This window comes from Phallusia mammillata, chromosome 2 (assembly GCF_965637545.1).
Source record: "Phallusia mammillata chromosome 2, kaPhaMamm4.hap1.1, whole genome shotgun sequence".
NCBI classification, from domain to species: Eukaryota; Metazoa; Chordata; class Ascidiacea; order Phlebobranchia; family Ascidiidae; genus Phallusia; species Phallusia mammillata.
This window is the reverse complement of record NC_137253.1, coordinates 14,912,242-14,934,654: the sequence shown is the minus strand read 5'-3', so window position 1 is coordinate 14,934,654 and position 22,413 is coordinate 14,912,242. Positions and strand designations below refer to the sequence as shown.

Below are 22,413 nucleotides of genomic sequence, written 5' to 3'. Positions count from 1 at the left end.
AGAAATTTAACCTAAACACCTGACTGGACAACACAAAGAACCACTCCCCTATGCAAATTGCGTCATTTGTTTATTGTTAGAAATTTGGTTGTCTGGGACAATGTTCAGATCGACATGAAATGCCACGTGAAGTCATATTGTGCTCTGCAATATTTGAGCTTTTGTAACAGCATTTAACCCTGAAACTTTTTTTCCTACATATGACTGAATTAACCCACAGCTTCCGAAAAATTTCGCCCATTACTTCTGTGCTTTGACAGAAACACCTTTACAGCACTTCCAGCGGAAAAGGCGGGTTTGTTTTGATGACCAAAAACGAAAAGGATTAAAATGTAAACTAAATTGTTTAAAAGAGATGCTCCATCAAAATGCAATTCTTATTTCACAGAAATTATTTATTAATACCGTTTGTTTTAAAGTAGACAAGACAAAAGATTAGTTGTGTTTTTACACATTATATTGTGAGAAGTTTATTTGCAAATTGTACAGCCAATATCCCAATTTGCACACAACCTTTAGTGTAAAACGAAACTTTGCTAAGTTATTTTATTTTTTAACAGCATATTTTGTGGTAAAATCGATTATACTCAAGTTTTAAATTCGTGACGAAATTAAGCAGTAGGTTATGCGGTATTCTGTGGTAACTTGTGGTTTGTGGTTGCTACAGAGACAATGTGCGTTTCGTTTCTGACGAAACAATGCTTTGCAAATTGGCAATCAAGCATTTCCCGTACTGAGAGTTTTTTGCAAATTTGCGATGCAATGTAGGTGTAGGAAGGCTATGGGGACTTAATATATTGGGGATTGGCCGTGAGTGTGTTTTGTAAATTCGAATACTTGTTTTTAGTTTTGGTGGTTCTTTTTTCTTTGTGCTAAAAGGTTTGTAACTTTGTATGCTTGTGTAATTACCTGGTTATCTTGCTGTTGTTGTTGTTTTAGATTTGTGTTTGGGTAACACTAAAAGCAGAAAAACAGAAAAGCGGGAAAAGCAGGAAATCAACACTAAAAGCAGAAAAGAAAGGAAAAGCAGAAAAAAGGGAAATTTGTGTTTTCTAAAACAGGGAAAAAATAATTCCAGAAAAAGAGTAAAGTTTCTTGTTTCATAAGATTTTGAAATACGAAAAGCAGAAAAACAGGAAATGTTTCTTTATTTGTTTTTTTGCCGTTCTAGCTCGTAAAAACCATTCGAAAGTGTTCTAATAGCATTCTACATTGATGATGTGTCAAAATACAGAAAAGACGGGAAATAAACAAATAAAAAACATTTCTTGTTTTTCAGTATTGGACACAACAGACAACACACAATCGATGTAGAACGCTAATAGATCACATTCAAATGATTTTTGCGAGTTAGAAAGGGGCTCCTCCAAAATACGCAATCTATAAAATGTTGATGGTTAGGGCTTTTAGGGTCTGGGTAAAGGTTTATAATAAAAATAACACTATAATTTAGTTTTAGATTCCCAGTTTGGAATTAATATTCTCATATGTGTTGAGAGTGGTACTAAGCACTGTATGGTACCACATGTTAAAACTAAAAAAATTAGATCCAAAAAGTATCTAAATTAAATTATAAAGTTATTTGTATTACCATTCCTCACCTTGACCCTTATAGCCGTAGATTGCGTATTTTAGAGTAGCCCATTAGAAAGGTATAAAAAACAAACAAAGAAACATTTCCTGTTTTTCTGCTTTTCGTATTTCAAAATCTTATGAAACAAGAAATTTTACTCTTTTCCTGTTTTTCTGCAATTATTTTTTCCCTGTTTTAGAAAACACAAATTTCCCTTTTTTCTGCTTTTCCTTTCTTTTCTGCTTTTAGTGCTGATTTCCTGCTTTTCCCTCTTTTCTGTTTTTCTGCTTTTAGTGTGACCCTTTGTGTTTCTGTATTTCATGACGTATTTCGTCACTGACATTCTTTATGTCATTGCAGTATTTATTTTTGCAAAAATATGAGTTTAACTGTTGTTTAAAACGAATATTGTTGTAAAACACCAGTATGTGGCCATTGTCACGATTTATTGTCAGTTCCACTCTACGGAGGAGTGCTGTGAAATGTATAACGGAGCACCAACAGAACCAAATAGTGATGACCAGGGAACTATTAGCCCATTTTTTGCCAGTGGTAAGTAATCATCACACCAAATATCAAAATATAAATGTTTTAGTTTTTAAGTTAAAAAATAGAAAATGTATGATTGTACGAAGTCATGTATACAAACTGTCTTCTATTTTCACTTATTTGTTTAACCTAGGTTGGTATAGTAGGGCCAAAACAGTGTCAATGTGCAATGTGTCATGAAAATTATAGTTTTCTTTACAATGTTTTAGGTGTACACCAGCAGATCTTACTCCCAAAGAAAAGGTTTTTTAGAAAGCCTCATGGACAATATAAAGCAGGAGTATGATAAAGATACTGAGCTAAAAGAAACAATCGCTAAGTTCCGTAAAGAAGCACAAGAACTGGAGGATTCAGATGCTTTAAAACAAGCTCGTCAAAAGTTCAAAGACATTGAGAAGGAAGCAATTCCAGAAGCATTGGGAAAAGTCAAGTCAAAAATTTCTGAGGTAACAGACAAAAATCCAACTGGCAACTTGTTACACACATACCAGATTGGAAAGTTTTATTTTTGCGCGGAGGATATTTTTTTCGTCAAAATAATTGCGCGGAATTACAATTTTCTGCGCGGATTGATAGACTTTTGATTGACAGGTGGATTTAACGATTAACGCGATTTTTATGTAACGCCTGCAAGACTATCCGGCCGACAAAAAGAACAACTAAACAAAGTAATAAACACGACGAATCTTCAGTTTTGCTCTATTGCGCATGCAGCTGTTGTGCTAGATTCTACAATTTTTCATTTTCATAACGATTTAAACATTTTGCTGGTTAGTTTATGATTGCCAAACTGCTCTTTACTGTCAGTAATTATTTGTCATGTAGAAAACATTATTTTATGTAACTTGCCCAGCCGACAGTCACTTTAATAGTCAAACTACGTCCTAAAAATACACATAAATGTACTTTTAACGATTATGTTAGCGAAATAGAAATGTTATTTCAAGCGTGACAATCGGTAATTTTCGATGTGCTTGCCTGATTTACGTGGATTGTTCGCGAATAAGGCTTGTGACGACATAGAACTTCATTGTGCAACGAAAATATAAAATTTTAAAGAAAGTTTATTGTAGTTACCTACGAAAGCTGTGCTAAGTTGCGCGGACAACATTTTTTTGCGCGGATTACACGTAAAAAGCCTAAATTTGCGCGGATTACAAGGGGAAATCCAAAATATTGCGCGGCGGATAAATCCTCCGCGCAGGCCATTCTTTCCAATCTGGCACACATATACATAAGTGCCAGTTTTTCAATGACTGCTAAAACTGGCAAATAATATTATGCCTGATGTCATTTGGGTTAGAAGACACAATTACTAATAGGTATTTGCAACAAGTTTTAGATGGATACTTGTTTGTAAAAACTTCAACCTCCATCAAAGTTTTAATGATTGTACTTTCTCGTACTTCATGTTCTCATACTTAACAAAACATTTTTTGAAAACAGACCGCTGAAGGCTTCGGAAAAACAGAGTTTGGAAAGGCAGCAGGAAAGTTCACAGAGGGTTTGTCTGGTGCTGCAAAGGAAGCTGCAGACAGTGAAACTTTAAAAAAGGCACAATCCATCCTCACAAAAATTGCAGAAGGGTCTGGGGTTGCACCTGACAGCTTGTACAAAAGACCCGGTATGCTTTTTAAGGGTTTTTTGTGTTTGTTCTAAATTTTACAAGAAAAAAAGTGTAAAATAGAAAAATGTCAAAGAAATTGTGAAGCTGTTCAGTGAACAAGTTAGGTTAGTGTCCCTTAACTGAAGAAGTGTGTTTTGAACATATGAAAAATACTCTTCAGCACTATTATAGACTTTTTATTACAGCATTTTTATAGACCTTTGATCAAATAAACTTGAATGGTTCTGGTTTTATGCAGCAAAATTAAGAAAAAGGAATGACAATCCATTTGGCGAAGTGGAAAGGGAGTTTGAAGCCAACACTGATGCCACAAATGTTGTCATGCATAAAGATTCTGTGTGGAATCAACAGTGGGAGTCGTTTAAGAACAGTAAAGTGGGAGAAAGTAAGTTAATCAGGTTCCAGTAAACTAATGTGAAAGAATTAATGCATCTCTTTTCAGCTGATAAAACAATCTGGCTCTGCAATTATAGAATGGTGGAGTGGTGGTGTGTAGAAAGCTAATTATACAATTAAATGAAACCAAAATTATTTTTCTAATTAATCAATTGTCTGTGATACTTGAACTGAACTGGCCCCAAAAAGCTTCAGAGAAATGTGCTTAAACATTCTTTTTATCATCAGGAATATCAGACATGAAAATGCAGTTTGATGAAAGTGACAACGTTTTTATTAGAGGGTCGCGCTTTGTTACAGATAAAATTTCCTCAATAGCAGGTAAACAATTTTCTTAAAATATGTGTAAAATCGTACAATGCAATTGCAGTGCTTTGTTGTCAAAGGTGGAATGTTTGGGGGAACTGAAATCTCCAAAATCATGACAGAGATTGTCAAAACGGATCCTAATTTTTCTGCACAAGAATTTATAGAATTTTGTAAAAATGACATTATTCCGAATATGATGGAGGCAATTGCGCAGAATGATGAGGAAATTATTAAAGATTGGTGCAGCGAAGCAGTAAGTTGACACTGACTCCTCCAATATTTCCACAATTTTTTTGTTAACTTGTCTTGCAAACTTTTTGCAAAGTACATTGCGTATGTATGTTTCCTCAGAATACAATTTGTACCAATTAGGCAAGAATGCCTGATAAAACTCAAATGAGTTAGTATACCTTTATACATTTTATTGCTTTTTGGCTTGATATTAAGTGATGATGATACTGAAAGTAGTTTTGATCTGATTTCAGCCCTACAACCAAATAATATTTCCTGTGAAGCAAGCAGAACAAATTGGTTGCCAATATGAACTAGCAACAATTGACGTTGACCATGTTGATATTGCTGGTGCTACAAAAGTAGACCAAGGACCTGTTTTGGTCATCAGTTTTCAGACACAACAAATTATGGTGGTCAGGGATAAAAAGGGCATTGTGGTGGAAGGAGATGAAGTAAGCCATATAAAAAATGTTTGTTAGGTCAAGTTCAGTGGTAGTCATAAACTAAACTAAACTCTTTGATGCAGGTATCATACATGTTTGGTGTGGTCTTATGATCTTTCTTCACTGCTAAATTTTAAGTTTTACAAATTCATGAAAATGTTTAGGCTGGGGATATTCCAGTGTAAAATCTTGTAACACAAAATCTCATCATATTGATATTTCCCTATTTTAAGCTTGTTGTGACACAAACAATATTGTTTTTAAATGTAGCGTTTTTAAATGTTCACTTTGTTGCCAATTGGTAAACTGCTCTCGGCGATTCAATACCTCCAGTCTTCTGACTATTCGTTTATTTATTTAGAACCAAGTCATGAGAGTATACCATGTATGGGCTTTATGTCGTGATGTTGAAGAAATGGATCCCAGAGCAGCCTGGAAGATTATTGACCAATCCATGTCAGCTTCACCAATGCTGCTTTAAATTCGATGAATTTTGTATTTCACACTTTAAACTACACAACTTGAGTTGTGCAGGCACTGCAGCAGGCCATGGTGGCCATGTCAACATTTATGCAATTACAATTTTCATTTCCCTCTCAGTGTGTTGTTGTCTCAGAATCCTAATGTGGTTTGTCACTGCTTGTTGACATTTAAAACATGCGGGATGACTACCTTGATCAGATTTCTTTGACACATAAAGTAAAAAAAATCACCAATGGTTGCAATGTTTGATGTGTCCGCCTGTCTAGTAGATAAACTTACAAAGCATCTAATAAATTCTACAACTCTACCAGATGTATTTTTAGACAACTGCATTATGTGATTTGAGCACCAGTAAAAATGATACCAAAAAACTATAATTTACTAAATGTCCCAGGCTGGACAAAGGAATGCACAGACCAGGGCCCCATAGTTTGCTTTTTCGAAAGAAAAATCTGATTTCTTCTTGCCTGCCTTAGAAATTGAGCAACTATTGGTTTCAATTGCTTGCTGAAATCGTTTTTATGTCCTGAATTTTAGCATCCAGGAGCTCAAGCTACAGTGGAAATTTTTTTTCTTGAGGTATTTGATGAAAATGTCAGATAATTACCCCACTCAGATATGGTTACCCAAGCGTTGTTGTAAGTTGCTAAAACTGCACATCTATTTTAAAGTCTGTATTCAACAAAATCAGAAAAAGGTTAATTGTTTGCAAAAAAAATATATTCTGGCTTGTAGGTTTGTTTATGTAGTACGGGCAACAACTCTAAAGAATTTCCCTCACAGAATGGCAACTACTTAATCAATACAAATGTTAATAAAAGTGCCTAAATAGACTTAATTTAAAATATGTAGGCTTAGCACTGATCGAATATAACACTAACAAAAGATATTTCTGGGTAAAAGTTTATAAAAGTGAATGTACACAAAGAAACAAACTATTTACAAGAGTGAAACTGTTGAGCAATGTAACAAAGTGACAATTAAAACATAACATACATAGAAAAATACATCAAGAATAGTAAGCTTTGTGCTTGTACATAAAAACATAAGTGTCAAGTGTACACAGTTGTGTAATGTCAGGTTTACACTACTTGTGCTTGCACAAACCAACTTCTGTAATGCCACACAATGTATTGTAAAACCAGTGTCATGATGCTGTGCATGCAGCAATCATAAATAATGATGTCATTTCCTGTGGTGCAACACTGCAAAACTAATCCGATTTGATCTGTCAAAAAAAGATGACTATGTTCTGTTGTAAAATGCCAGCTAGGAGATTACTAATTTCAACACACTGCCAGATAACATAAAATGATTGAGGAGACACATGTACAACACAGATTAATAAAAGAACATAATACTGAAATCTGGTAATATGAGTCCCACATGGGAATTGATATGTATAAGTGTTAGCCTCTACATGTATGTATATGGGTTTGTGAATTACAATCATGTATGCATCTTGCAAGTCAGTACCAAATTGGATATTTTTTTATTATCTATTTGGTGTTAATAGTACCAATTTGACATTGTACTGATATGCAAAATCTTCACAATGTGGCTTATGGGACCATCACAGGGTAGCTGTGCACCATGTCGCTTTCAAATTCCACATCGTCCATTTCGGTCCCCAAAAATCCACTATCATCTTCCCGAAATGGACTCAAAGACAAACTCTCAGCCTTGCATGTGAAGAAAATAATACGTTTCATTTTGCGATTATATAGAAAGAAATTGAATGACCACAAACATCCATCATCCCCGTAAGGGTCAGAATCAAGATCAGGATTGTAGCTGTATACATCACAGTCAGCAAAGTTGATCTCCTCATCCATAGTTGACCACAACATGCTACTTAATCTATGTAAGAATTTTGTTGATTTGTATAAATTTGTGTTGTTAAAATAAATGTTTCACAAAAGTTTAATTTAAACATAACATGTCACATTCTAATTCCAACTTTACCACTGTCACTATTGTTGTCATTTACAAGGTGTTTAACGTGCAGTATAGTGCATCAGCTTTTACTTACCGGTTGTACCTTTCACCAAGAACTGCTCCAAGAGTACTGTTTATAAAGGTTCTTGCATATTCCACACTGGGTTCACGACTAAACTCATCACTCTTTGCATTGCTGAAGTCATAATCAGGCCTAAAGGATGCATTTAGAGTGGAGATCAAGTAGTAAAGTGTCTTTCTGCTGCATGTCGACCCCAAGGGGCTTTCCATTTCATCTGCACTGCTGTAACTTCTACTTAGAACTGTTCCAGGGCTTACAGACAGCATGGTTTGGGGAGGAGAAAGAACTGCAAGGTCGTTGATCTGGCCATCATTGGATAAAGCTTTAAAGAGTCTTTTGTCTTCACCTGCCATTTTGCATGAGTAGCTTTCCACTCGGCCAACAACTTGACACTCCCCATTGTCAAAAGTTAGTGCACTGTTAAGTGCTTCCAGCTTAGAGTTTTCCAAGAATTTCATGTTCGAATTTCAGAAATAGAATGCAACTTGAATGTAATTTGAAAGCAAGAAATTCAAAATAGTTCACAGTGCAACTTCCAAGTAAAAACTTTTAAAATCAGAGGTCACTTTGCAATTTAAAAACTTTGACCATGCGAACTCGGCGGGGAAATGTTACTTTGATGACTTGCAGCAGATATACAAAAAAGTCTCATTGAATAACAATCACAAGAAAAAGCTTGGTTTGGTACTTCATAAACCTCCATTGGTGTTATTCTCATCCAGAATAAACAATTTGTTTGAACTGTTAAAACACAAAGTCTTGTTAAAATAAGGTAACAAAAACCATTTATAAAGCTCATTTTATGAGTTTTCAAAAGCTCATTTTATGAGTTAACAAAACCATTATAAAGCACAGTTTTTTAGAACATTTACATAGATCATGTCTAAATATCAAACATAACATAATTAAGCGAAGTCCCAACTTTCAATCTATACAAAAAAAAGAAGATAAAAAATGTTACCTTTATCCTTTTTGCTAAGTGCAGATGTATAGGAATTGGGTCCAGACCTGAATAAAAGCAGTCCAACGAAATCGTTAATGGTGAACAGCAAGACCAAATTAACTGGAAAGAGATCAACGCTATTCACTTACAAGAAAGTTCCTGTTTTAGTTTTAGCCTCCAACGCTATACAAAATCTGGAAGAAAGTTTCCTTGTTTAGTTTTAGCCTCCAAACTAAATAAACAAAAAAATCTACTACGTTTTATTCTATGCCCATTTTACTGTTTTTATAATTTTTGTTTTGTGAAACATTACATAAAGATGTGCCAAATACTTTTACCCTTGGAAGACAATAACAAATTTTCCACCAATCAGAGGGTCGGGGTTTAGTCTAGAAACAGCCTTTGTTGATCGATATGCAAATTGCAAAAGCAACTGTTATTTGCAATTTGCAAATAATGTGCAGCAATAAAGATATAAGACAATTCTAATTTTTGAATAATATCGAATACCTTTTCTATTATAAAAGTATAATATGACTTTTATAATAGAACCGACTGACAAAAAATTTAAATCCAACCACTGGTTAGCATCTACTATGGTGTATTGGGGAGGAATAAAAGTGTTTTGAATGGTGAATGGAGGAATTTGTCGATAAAGATAGGGAACCACTTTTTCAAATGATTGGATTGGATCACAGTGTATTAAATCTGCGTCAGGGAGAAATGTCAAAATGTACCTAAAAGTCCGGAATTCAAGAAAAATTATTTGTATATATTATAAAATTAATGTACCAACGGAGAAAGTTTCTAGTAGATAGCTACAACCGCGTCCATACCATGAAACGATAAGAGGTAAACTGGCGGCGCGCAGGTTAACGTACCTGTTACTGTTTGATGTGTGTGCGCGCGTAACAATACCTGTTTGTTACTAGATATTTAACAATATGCGTTAAATACACAAATAAAAATCCGCGTCTCAAGAAAACACAGCATTCGAAGCTATATGAGAACGTGAGAACTTTCATTTAACTGTGTACCTATTATGCAGGGAACTAACTCACAACTAACAGTCGAATGCGTGAGACATCAGAACATTTTTACAGAGGCATTTTTCTTCAAATTTAAAAAGGTCCTTGTGACTCCCATCGTTTAATTTTTTTGCTTAAAAAAAACTAAACAGAAGCGTGCGCAGAAAGTTAATTGACAAGGATCAGAGTATCGTATGTAACGTTTTCTCGTGTCGCTGTCCGTGTGACTTCCCAATATTCTAATTTATTCCGGAATGAAGTGTTTGGATCGCAAAAATGGTCAACGCAGCGGTTCTCAGACTGGGGTCCGCGGTCCTTTAGGGCATTTTACGGGGACCTCGAAAAGGTGGAAGTAATTCTATATCCTTATTTGGCGTCAGTTTGTGCAACTGGATAAGTTGAAATCAAAGTTCAAGTGAGAATCGACCGTCTCCATTGTTAAACAATAGGCTTTATTGAATGACAACTAACAAAAATGCAATTGTTCGCGCACAATTGTAATGTTTTTGTCCTGTCTGTGATGTCAGATTTGGATCATTGTTATGCGCAATTTTGCATAACCAGCTAAAATCCTGCAATCAACTTTCGTTTTTCTGAAATACACACTCATACTTACGTCAACACATTTAGACTTAAAGTTGGAGAAAAACTGAGTTCACGCAACCGAGATAAATTTTGTCAGGGATTGTGTTTCATAAAATATGGCAACCCTATTATAGTGCTATTTGAAAGTATGTACTAATTGTTTCATAATTCCCTTCTTTAAACGCTTTGAATCAGAGTTGTAAGTCGGATAGGGCTTTTCGGGCCTCGTTCAAGCCTATGTTTCTTCAAGGGCCTGATTTCTTATCTAATGCCATAAACAGCCCTAAAACTGCTTGTTCAAAGACCTATTGTCTAGTGTTTATTGTCTTGGTCTTTCATGAGGCTTCAATGTAGGCTATAGGTCTGTCAGTCAAACTTTCGGGCCGAAACGAGCTTTCTAAAAATTATTCGGGTTCGGGTCGGGGTTTGTGCTTCTATATTCGGGTTCGGGCTGGGTGCTGGCTCCAATTTCAAGCCCGTTTACAACTCTACGTTGAATGTCACATCCTTGTAACTTAACTGGCAGGAGAAAGGGTTCGCGTGCTAAAAACTGCACATCGCAGTGAACATGTACTGGTACATCGCGTTTGACGTGTTGTACATAACGGTAAATTTGGGATGCATGTTGTACATGATTTACACGCTTTGTCAGGTTGCACGAGGTACAATTTTCTGGTGGTTTGGTTTCATTCAGCGTTAATGTGAGGCAAGTTGATAGTTATTGTCAAGCATTTTATTTAAAACCTCTTCCTTTTGACTTCAGATTAGTACTTTTACCAAGCTGTTTGCACATAGATTGTTTTTTTGTGTGGGACGGGGTGAATCGCCTGCTTGTCACGTGAATGTTTGAGCGAGAAAAGGTATATGCTAAGTCGACATTGCACATTTTTATTGGTCCAACGAACTTTAAATTATTTAAAATACCACGGTTTACATTTGTTGCTGCTTAGACAACCTGTTATTCAATTGGCTGCATAATATTTATCTGCCAAGAAAGAGATAAGGAAAAGAAATACTATAAAGACTAAATTGTGACTTATCACATATTGCCATTTTTTAAACACTGTTTTTGTAAATTTACTACTTTATCTTATGTAGGTTCTTTTAGTTCTAGTAGTACTATTTTGAGCTTTTTGAAATCCCGACAACAATTAAAGCATAACGCTTGTTATGTCTTTTATTTGAAGTAGTAAACACAGGAAATATCTTGCATTTTGGTCACTGCTGTTGAAAAGCACAACACGAATTAAAAACCGCATGAACATCACCATGCAGCTTTGTTAACAACTTACTTTTAAACAAGAATTACCACAAATAGGTACAATAATTTAATCTACAATTCAAAATCGAAGGAATTCGGTATACACCAAGCGCGTGCGAAGCGAGCAACGCGAAATTTCTTTCTCTGTTTAAACAACGCGTGGGGAAGTCCCATTTCGCGCTTCGCGTCTGGGTTGTTCCGTGAGCAACAGAATTGGTGGAGCTACTTACACTGTAACTCACGTCAGCCGCACATTTAGCCAATTTCACATTTAGCCAAAATAAGGTGGCGCAAGAGCTGAATTATTTATTTAGCGGCTAAACAGGGGCAGAGCTGGGAATTAAGTTTTGAAAATTTAACATTAAGAAATAAATTTTTGGGTTAGTTTAATTGAATTTTTAATGATAATACCTAACCCCAACCCTAATAGCCCCAACGCAGGTATATTTTGAGATATGCCGTTTTCAATAGGATTTGTGCTCTTTGCGCCACCTATCGAAAATTAGCTAAATGTGCGGCTGATGTGAGTTATGGTGTCAATAGATTTTCCAACAGGACTCCCTTTCGCGCGAGAATTTTGTCCTGAATATGTAGGAATGATCATTCTTGGTTAATTATAGCGGATATTTTGTTGCTATATAGAAGTTTAGGCGCTGCAACTTTATTCCACACTGTTATTTTGTAATAATAAAATATGTCAATCATAAAAGTGATGGACAGTCATAAATCGGGCTTTCATATCAAAGAACACATATAACAATTTAATATTTTCAAATGGTGACAGAATAGGCGCATTGGGTTTAGAAAAATATGTCTGGAACCAAGTTTTCCAATCTACAAACCACCAGGTACCTTAAATTGGAAATGACATAGTATTTGGAAACTTAAACAGTCATTAACTTTGTTTTATTTTATCCCCCCAAAATGATACATGTATAAGTTTTAGAGTGCAAACAATCAAGATAAGAAATGCACAAACACAGTTTCGAGAAAAAGGAAAATTTCAGTGTAATTTATCATGTGTGTAAAAGCTTCATATAAAACTCCTTTAGCTAAATATTTTGTTGGGCATTTATCTTTTTCTGACATACAGGACCTAACACCTAAGTTTTAACAGAAGTATGGACACAACAATGTCAGATTTTCGGGAGCAGGCTACAGTACTTCAACAATAGAGTACGAAAAACATGCCGCAACCCCAGGGAAAAACTTGGATTTGCAAATACATTGCTAAACAAGATTCAACTGCTTTTAAGTGCACATTTGTGTGCAATAAAATAAGCGTTCGAGAACTGTGTTATGACAGCTCGATTGTAGTTGTAGCCAGCAGGCGCATTTCTTAAATGCTGCGCAGTGTAAAGTAGTTTTGTATTACATACAAACAGCGGCTTTAGTTAGGAGCAATTTTACCTTTATCAGCTGCAAAACCATTTTTTTTTTTTTTTTTCACGGGGTTCGAACCCAGGACTCTCCCGGGGACGAATCCCGATCAGGGTTTTTTATGTCTGTATATGGGTCAGGCGCGCCTGACCATTCGGCCTGTGGAATTCTGTGGAATTAATTGCAAGTGTTTTCATATATTGGTAGTGCACCACTGGCGGATGAGCGGACGAAACGTGTCGAGCCGTTCGCGTTCGCGCTTGGTGTAAACCGAGATTAAGATTGGTCGACAACAAACGCTTGTCACGAATTTCATTTAGGAAAAGAAAGAAATGATATCTTTAGCGAAGGCTTGTAAGTTAGGAGGTGCTCAAATAAAAATTTTGTCCAGTTTTATATGTAACTTATGACCACAGTTATTAAAAAGTTTGATTTTCCTCCGTTTTCAAAGATTGTGTAGAGATAATTGGGGCAGGTACAACCGAAAATGCCCCATGACGAATCGGATTATAAGTTGTACAAACGAAGATGGGCGTTTCTCGTTGGTATTTTCATCCTACAATTCTTCGCTGGAATATCCTTTGCCAGTTATGGACAAATCAACAGTTTTTATGTTCAGTTCTTCAACGCCTCACACGCACAAGTTGATTGGATCACCAACGCAAGAAACATCAGCGCTCTAATCATCACACTTCCCCTTGCATGGCTGATTTTTAAAGGCAAAATTAACTTGAGAGGAATACTTTTAATTATTGCAGTAAGCTCGACAATTGGATTACTGTTAGTAACAATCTCTTTGACAAACCGTTCTTTATTAGTTTTAATTGTACTCGGGCAGATCTTATGCGGACTTTCGGAAACTGTTGGTGTCGTTGGCCCTTCGGCTTATGCTGCTGTCTGGTTCCCCGAAAACCAAGTAGGAACTGCAATAGCAAGTAACATTCTTGGACTGTTTCTTGGAGATGGTTTTGGGTACATTGTGCCTTCCTACCTTATCTCTCACATGTCCAATTCTACCATGTACAACATAAGCACTTTAACTTTAGACGAACTTGCTAAGGGACAAAGATCATTGCTTGAAATGTACGGATCATTTCTCGGTATTTCAGCTACTGTAACGATTTTCTTTGCTATCTTTATTACTGACAGACCGCCAACTCCGCCAACACGGGCACAAGAGTTAAAAAACTCAAGACCGGAAGTAGAAAGAACGACTTTGGATTTTTGGAATGAAGCAAGTTTGCTGTTTACTAATTTGTCGTATGTTTTGATTTGCATCGTAATGGGGATTGTTTTCCAAATGCCCTTGATCCAAAATATGATGATGCCCGAAATCGTTGCAGATTTTAACATGTCGCGACATATAAAATCGTCGACACTTAGCGGTTACGTGATGTGTGTTTTCGCTTTTTTTGCTATGATTGGTGTAGTAATCGGTGGCAAAGTTGTGGATCGCTGCAAAAAATACAAATATTTAGCTTTCGGTGGAATCACTGGAAACGTTTTGTCTACAGTTGGTATTACCTTCAGCATGATTTACAAACACAAACTAGGAATGTTTGTCAGCAACGCGTTGTTTGGATTTTTTGATGGATTTTCTGATGTCGTTCTGCTCGAAATGGCCACACAGTTGACCTACCCGGTGGACGAAACGCTGGTCAACACTTGGATGACTGGGGTACAAACATGTGTGGCTTTGCTTCTCGGAGTGCTTGGAAGATTGATGTTTAGAACATGGAAAAGTTTGGGAGTATTGTCCTTTCAAAGCGCCGCAATGTTTGTTGGCATTGTGTTGTGTTTTCCTGTGTCTTCAAGGAATCGTAGGTTGGAAGTCGAATCAAGGGTCGGAACCGAGGACAAACCTTGTACATCAAGAACACCACTGCTAGCAGCACAGCAGTGACATGTTTATTTAACTTGTATTGCAATCATCTTTGACCAACACAAACCCTTTTTACTAGTGACTGGCTATTTTTTGTGTGTCGTTTCTTATAGATTTACACACCGCATGTGCTCTAAGCAGCAGGTCTTTGGGTATTTATGTCGCTGTTATACGCGCATTTAACGCCAATCTACTAAAGCTTGCCAAAAATGTACGCGTCAACCCATGTATTCGCCTTCTACACGCATGCAAACTAAATTTGTAAGAAACAACGTTCGCTACGTCACTTAAAATACATGTTTTTCCATATTCTCTTTTAAAGACGGAACTGAAAAGCAACTAATTGGGATCTGTTGACATAGGCTGAGGTTTCATAAATCTACAAAGTCCTTATTTGGCAGTGTTCTTCCAAAGAATCTGACCATATTAAACTAACTGGGAGATGATTTACTTTTACTTTTAGTCTTTAAACGTATAAGTAATTGCTATTTCAGTAAACTGATTCTTCTTGTGAGCAGTTATCTTGTAATCGGATGACAAAAATACAATCCATAAGTTTAAGCAATCGGTTTGCCAAATTTCTCTGGACTGTTTATGACGTCACGATGCATATTGTTGCGTCGCCTGTTTGTTTTGTATTGCTTACAACTTACAAGTACTATTTTCCCTATAACACTATCCCAATCTTACTCATAAACTAAATAACTTCGCCCTCTATTGGTATTTTGTTTTGTTTTTCATAGTAAGTTTTTGTGGGAAAATCTACTAGTACCATACCAAACGGCAAACCCAAATTTAGTTACCTTTCGATATGTGGCGCAAAGAGCACATTTCTCATTTAAATTGGTATGTCTCTAAAAATGCGCACGGTCTATAAGGGTAGGGGTAAGGTATTAGCATTTAAAATTCAATAAAACTGGCAAAAGAACTTAGTTTGTAAAGAAAAATTCTTGGGTCTGCCGTGACGTCTGGTGTCAATAGCACTATCGTTCTTGTGTTGGTAACTTAAACATGACTTGATCTAAAGCTACAATAATCTTTATTACTTGTACATGGGCGCGGCGAAGTATAATTGCTATTTTAGGGCGGTGTGCAACTCAGCGTTACTCAAATCAATTCGAACATAAATATTTGACTCATTTTCAGTTGTTGTTTTAAAACCAAGGGTGCAGTACGGGAAAGGTCCTTTCTGCACGCTATCTTTTCTGTTTATAAGGGACACGGCACATGCAATTTCCTCGGTTGTAAAATTTCCAATCTTCAAAGTTAATTAAATCATTAAAGATTGTCGCATACAACAGATTTTGTTTGCGATTGTGATCGAACAATCAAACTTTTAGTTGTTTCAGAAACAGTTCGTCTTAATTGTCCAATAAGGGGATGCAAACAGTTGTCCTGTCGTGTGTTTCACTTCACACAATGATAAGTTTTACTTCCAAGTTCCAACAAACAATGACACGACGACATAAATATCAGGTTTCAACAAAAAAACCTTGTACAAAATAACAAAAGCTTAGACAGGCAAAACTAAGCACTTTTTAAACATATTCCAGATAGATTTAGTATGTAAGGCCATGAGTATACAACCTACGGTCTGTAGGCAAAATGTGCGATCATGTGGTCAGCCAAAATATTTCAATGCAGCACTATCGAACAACACCAATTATTCTGTTCAGACTTCTGAGCCGATTATTCGGCTTTTCACATTGGTTTAAATACCACATGCCATTTACTCTGGTGCTAGCAGTGGCGTGCTTGATGTATACGGTTTGTCGTCGTTTTCGACTTCCAACCTACGATTCCTTGAAGACACAGGAAAACACAACACAATGCTAAAAAACAGTGCGGCGCTTTGAAAGGACAATACTCCCAAACTTTTCCATGCTATAAACACAAGCCTTCCGAACACTCCGAGAAGCAAAGCTACACATGTTTGTACCCCAGTCATCCAAGTGTTGACCAGCGTTTCGTCCACCGGGTAAGTTAACTGTGTGGCCATTTCAAACAAAACAACATCAGAAAATCCATCAAAAAATCCAAACAACGCGTTGCTGACAAACATTCCTGGTTTGTGTTTGTACATCATACTGACGGCGATACCAACCGTAGACAAAAAGGTTCCAGTGATTCCACCGAAAGCTAAATATTTGTATTTTTTACAGCGATCCACAACCTTGCCACCAACTCCTAACCCAATCATGGCAAATAAGGCGAAAACACACATTACGTAACCGCCCAGTGTTGATGATTTTACTTGTCGTGGCATGTGAACATCTGAAATCATTTCCGATAGCAACATATTTTGGATCAAAGGCATTTGGAAAACAAATCCGATCACGATACAGACTAAAACAAACGACAAATTGGTAAAAAGCAATCTTGTTTCATCCCAAAAATCCAAAACAGTTTTCATAACTTTTCCATTTGTGCTTTTTAACTCTTGTGCACGTGTTGGCGGAGTTGGCGGTCTGTCAGTAATAAAGATTGCAAATAAAATGGTTATAACCGCCGAAATGCCGAGTAGCGATCCGTTGACCGCGCAAAGGGAAGTTTGTCCGGCAGTGAGTTCGTCTAAGGTTAGATAGCTTGTGTTGTACTTGGTGCGATTCGACAAGTGAGTGATTATGTAGGTAGGTACAAGATAACCGAATCCATTGCCAAGAAACATTCCAATAACGTTGCTTGCTATTGCAGTTCCTACTTGGTTTTCGGGGAACCATAGGACAGCATAAGCCGGAGGGCCAACGACACCAACAGTTTCCGAAAGTCCGCATAAGATCTGCCCGACCACGATTAAAGCGAACAAAGATCGGTTTGTCAACGAAAGGGTTACGAATAGTAATCCAATAGTCGAACTTACAGCAATAATCAAAAGAATTCCTCTCAAGTTAATTTTGCCTTTAAAGATCAGCCATGCAAGGGGAAGTGTGATGAGTAGAGCGCTGATGTTTCTTGCGTTGGTGATCCAATCCACTTGGGCGTGTGAGGCGTTGAAAAACTGAGCATAAAAACTGTTGATTTGTCCATAACTGGCAAAGGATATTCCGGCGAAGATTTCTAGGAGGAAACAACCAACTAGGAACGCCCACCTTCGCTTGTACAGTTTAAAACCCGATTCAGTATTGTGTATTTCACTCATTTTTTGATTTACGAATTTAGAAGAATTAAATTCTGCAAGTAAATACATTCGGTCGAACACAATATTTTGCAAATTTTTATTCCTTTATTCCTTAAACGTTTCATCGCTTTCTCATTCGGTGTTGAATTCGTGACAGCGCTTGATTTCGGTATAAATGCAATAGTTTCCTGTTTACCATTCTTAAAAAAGGATTGCTACGCCGGCCTAAACTTTATATATTTTATAAAAAATAATCCAAAACATAAGACACTGACGGTCGTTTGAAAAACAAGGGCCAATATACGATATGGCCACAAATACCGAAAATGTTGTCCACATCTGTAGTAAACGCTGAAATCAATTAAAATTGGATTTTGAAAACCCTTGCAGACAAACACCTAAACCAAGTGAAATCATGGGTCGTCGACTGTTTACAGAAAAGGTATCCAACCTGCTTTGTTTATCTTTGCCGCAATACAGTTGTCCTTATCATTTCGAAATATTTTTTGGGTTTTAATCCGTAAAGTAACCGCCTGCAGATGCATATACCAACAGGAAATAGTTTGCATGCTGGGATCTGCTTTGCACACTGTGTGGGTAAATTCAGTCAGCTTATCTGGTACGTAATAGAAGCATGAAACAACTCGTTTATCTACTTACTGTAATTTTGGTTTACGATTTGTAACACTTTCGTTGACAAATTGTTCTGTATTAGCTTAAATTGTACTCGGACAGCTTCCCTTAACAGAAAAAAGAAACATAGTGTTGCAGCAATCAAAAACGACAATTTTAGTAATGGCTTAAGACCATCAACAGCATGGCTTAAACTGACGATCAGTGTTTGCCCTTTTAACTGTAACACAGTAAAACCAATCGACGATAAAATTCTTGGTAAAACAGAACGAGTCGGTTCATATAAGGGAATATATATTTCGCCTATATGTGGCACTGGCATCATGAGTTCCTAGAAATCGAGATAAAAATCGATAGAAATAGGTGCCAAAACAAATACGCTAATTTTAAACTAAAATAGTAAAACAGTACAACAATAAAACAAGGGTTAGTGTTACAGACTTAATTAATTACTCTACTTGGCTGAATTGAGTTCTTTAATCGTGACCAATGAAAATATACATCCGCTGGAGAAAATAAGCCATATGCTTTAAACCAGGGGTTCCCAACCTTTTTACGATCCCGTACCACCTGGACGCTCTGCACTGCCACATGTACCACCATAGAGCACTAATGTGCTGTACAGCAGTGGTTCCCAACCCAAAGTTGGGTCGCCTGAACATTCTGTTGGGTCGCTTGTTATAGTGACCATTACAGCATCTACTTTTTGACGCCTCGTAGCGTTACTTTTATATTACCTAGTCCTAGGGCTTTAAATTAAATTATTGCCCAATAATAAACTTCATCACAACTTGTCGTGATAATGCTTAAAACTGTTTGTGACGTCATAAAGTGGTGTGTTAGCTCACAGTAGAGCGTTGTCTGGCTAATAATGCTTCGATTCAGCTCCGAGTTCGGGCTAAATGGAAATGTTTGGTCGAAAAAAACAACAGCGTTTATTCGTTATAAGGTTATTGATTTGCTAGACTGGCGTAGTAATTTTTAAAAAGCTTTCCGAATTTACAGACACAAATTCCACCAAAAAACATGTCCATGGGTCGCGAGAAACCACAAAAATAAATTTTTGTAAGTATTTGGGTCGCGTTAAAAAAAGGTTGGGAACCACTGCTCTACAGTGCTCTATGGTACCACTTCTTGCAGAACAACTAATTTGTTTGAATCATATTTCATTCAACGCTATCTTAAGCACCAAAACAGTAGATATATCTATCAAGAGCAATCATTTGACATAATTAACGCCCACTGTGCCGCAGCGTTGTTCGGCTTTTCATAGCAAGTAGCAACTATGCCTTTTGTTGAGAATTGACATGACCTGTATTTTGAAGATCGTAATGATACGAAACAACAGGAATAGTTACGTAACAATGACAATAGGCCTGGGGACTGTTTTTTTTGTAAACAAAACCAGACAAACAAAATATAAAGTTGCAAATTGAGGTTTTTGTGAACAAAACAGAAGCTACTCGCGTACCACCTGAAAACCCTTCGCGTACCACTAGTGGTACGCGTACCACCGGTTGGGAACCCCTGCTTTAAACGCAATGTTTTCTGCAGACTCAAAGCTGCAGTTGTTGCTAGAGTTTTGCAGTCACGACAAGTAAACTTAGCCTAATTTCATAGTGTCTATTGTTTGTAGTAAAATTGTATAACGATAACATCTATGGGTAAAATGTTTACGCGGTCAGTTGTGGAACCTGTAGCCGATGGCTGATACAGCTCTGGCCACCCAACGGTTGGTATGTTTCTTATTTAAGGATAGGCTGTAGGATGGGCGCGTTTTCAAAAAGGGTTATCCTTTTTTACTTTTTTTCCTGTACCCCACCTTACGTCTGTAATTGTTAAACGACCCGATCAAATGTACCAAAATCAAAACGATTTTATTTCACTTACAACATCAATGTGATAATTAAGAGCCTATATAATCTTTCACAATCTACACTTCGGCACCTAAAGTGTAAATATGCTAATGGTTAATTAAACACGACACCAGTAAGCTGCAGCCAGTGCTCATTGCTATTATTAACCTTTTCCAAACCCATATTATTCTATATTTTTCTTTTTGGTTAAAATGTCTGTTATTGGGGTTTAAAATAATATTTTTGAATAAAGTGTTTACACAAAAGTATGTTTAGAAGAGAAAAACGATTAAGCATTCGATTGTTCACAACACATACAATTCAATAATGTGAGCAATCCGTATGCAAATTGATTCGAAACTGGTTATGACGTCATCATCTATATTGTTTTGCTTTTGTTACCTGTTTTTTCGTACTGCTTCTGACCCAATGTAAAGGTGGATTTACTAACGCAGTGTTTCATAACCTTTTTAGCGTTCGTACCCTTTGAGATTCCACGAAAGTTTCATGTACCCCCTGTCTACAATGGCCGGCAGAAGTAAATAAAATTTTAATAATAGGAATTAAAATCAGTTTATTGTAACTTGCGTGTTGAATGCACACAGTAAAACAGTAATGTAAGTAGCACAAACCAACCCGTTCTAGACATCTAACAAAGTAACTTGTTATGTATTCTTTACAAATATGCCTAAATAGCGTATAATTTCCCCCTGCTTCGGCGCTTTGTACCCCCAAGGGGTACACGTACCCCAGGTTAAGAACCCGTAACAACTAACGTAAGAACAAATTTCATACAAAGTTTGTTAAATACCAATAGGTGGCGGAAGGAGCGCAGTCATTTCCATCAGCAATTATACGAAAATGAGGTTATGTACTAAATTTAAGGTTACGTTTTTTTGTTAGTTTTAATGTCAGTTTAGTAATAAAACCCTGTTAACCCTATACGGTGTAGCTGCAGCGCGTTTAGTCATGCTTCACCATAGGCCATCCACTACTTTGCGCTCCATAAGTTTTAACGTTGCAAAGCCATTTCCGGCTTGTTGATTGTTCAGTGCCATCGGGTGTCTATCTGTCCCTTCACCCTGCGAAATAAACTCAACCCAACCGTCAGTAATTTCACAAAATTTTCCTTGAAAATATTCGCCATTTCACTAAGCGGGACCTATCCGTATTCTATAACTATGTGGGATGCGAGTTTTCCCGTTATCTGATTTTCTAAATGTAATATAGCAGCTGTGGAAGTGTACTTGGTATGTAGGGTAATGTTTTATACTTGTACATGTGCGAGGTCCACAAATTACATTTTTGAGTACAATCCTTCGTTACACAAAGCAATTCGGACATAAACATTTCACCAATTTTAGGCAGTTACCTCATCACCAAGGGTATACAGAGCGGTACTTTAAAGCAGGGGTGGGCAACCAGCGGCCCTTCATTAAAGGTTGTGCGGCCCGCAGATACGCTTGGATTTCAAAAGTACTGGCAAACGAGTCCATTTATTCCATATTTTTAAACTGATTAATGCGTCTGATGCTAGTTTTCTGCGATCTGGCAAAATGTGGCTAGAATCAAATACGAATTATACTTGTAGTTGAGCATATTTGGTAAGAAACAAAGCAAAATCACTTTGTGTTGTGCACATGTGCGGCCCGCGATCCAATTTTGACATTTGTAATTGGCCCTACAGTAAGAAAGGTTGCCCACCCCTGCTTCAAAGGCTCCACTGTATAGTATTAATTGGAAACAATCATCCTTGCCAAAATCACGCCACTAATCGAACCATTCTTTTCCCCTGAACAATTCGGGTTCAGAAAACAACGTTGTACCAGTAAACAAATCCTGGCTTTAACATCACACAATGAAAGGAATGCGAAGTAAAAACCAGTCACATTTGTAGGTTTATCAACTACCTATGATACAGTATGGCATGATGGTCTTGTACTAAAGTCAGCAAAAATAATCAAATGCAGAACTACGCTGCTATAAACCTCTAAAACAGTGGTTCTTAACCGGTGTTCGATCGAACCCCAGGGGTTCGGCAACGCCGAATCAGGGGTTCGACGAAGGTCTTTTTGAAGTACAATACAAATACT

At 36.8% G+C, this 22,413-nt stretch overlaps 4 protein-coding genes across 4 annotated transcripts; 2 read left to right on the top strand and 2 right to left on the bottom strand.

Annotated features, from left to right (window-relative positions):
* The first annotated feature begins 1,910 nt into the window (after positions 1 to 1,910).
* Positions 1,911 to 5,724, top strand: LOC145214237 (mitochondrial import inner membrane translocase subunit TIM44-like). The gene is made up of 8 exons (XM_080082730.1): positions 1,911 to 2,125; positions 2,332 to 2,568; positions 3,569 to 3,746; positions 3,988 to 4,134; positions 4,374 to 4,466; positions 4,532 to 4,707; positions 4,940 to 5,140; positions 5,493 to 5,724. The coding sequence occupies exons 1-8, from the start codon at positions 2,000 to 2,002 to the stop codon at positions 5,610 to 5,612; spliced, it is 1,278 nt and encodes a 425-aa protein (XP_079938856.1). The 5' UTR covers positions 1,911 to 1,999; the 3' UTR covers positions 5,613 to 5,724.
* A 779-nt stretch (positions 5,725 to 6,503) lies between these two features.
* LOC145214238 (repressor of RNA polymerase III transcription MAF1 homolog) lies at positions 6,504 to 8,818 on the bottom strand. Its single transcript, XM_080082732.1, has 3 exons — positions 8,596 to 8,818; positions 7,647 to 8,375; positions 6,504 to 7,474 (listed from the first exon to the last, which is right to left on the bottom strand). Exons 2-3 carry the CDS (start codon positions 8,090 to 8,092, stop codon positions 7,177 to 7,179), a joined length of 744 nt encoding a protein of 247 aa, XP_079938858.1. The 5' UTR covers positions 8,093 to 8,375; positions 8,596 to 8,818; the 3' UTR covers positions 6,504 to 7,176.
* Positions 8,819 to 12,879: 4,061 nt separating this feature from the next.
* LOC145213949 (choline/ethanolamine transporter FLVCR2-like) lies at positions 12,880 to 15,240 on the top strand. The gene has a single exon (XM_080082362.1). The coding sequence runs from the start codon at positions 13,319 to 13,321 to the stop codon at positions 14,732 to 14,734; it is 1,416 nt and encodes a 471-aa protein (XP_079938488.1). The 5' UTR covers positions 12,880 to 13,318; the 3' UTR covers positions 14,735 to 15,240.
* Positions 15,241 to 16,442: 1,202 nt separating this feature from the next.
* Positions 16,443 to 17,852, bottom strand: LOC145213047 (choline/ethanolamine transporter FLVCR2-like). Its single transcript, XM_080081289.1, has one exon. It carries the CDS (start codon positions 17,850 to 17,852, stop codon positions 16,443 to 16,445), a length of 1,410 nt encoding a protein of 469 aa, XP_079937415.1.
* Between the last annotated feature and the right edge of the window lie 4,561 nt (positions 17,853 to 22,413).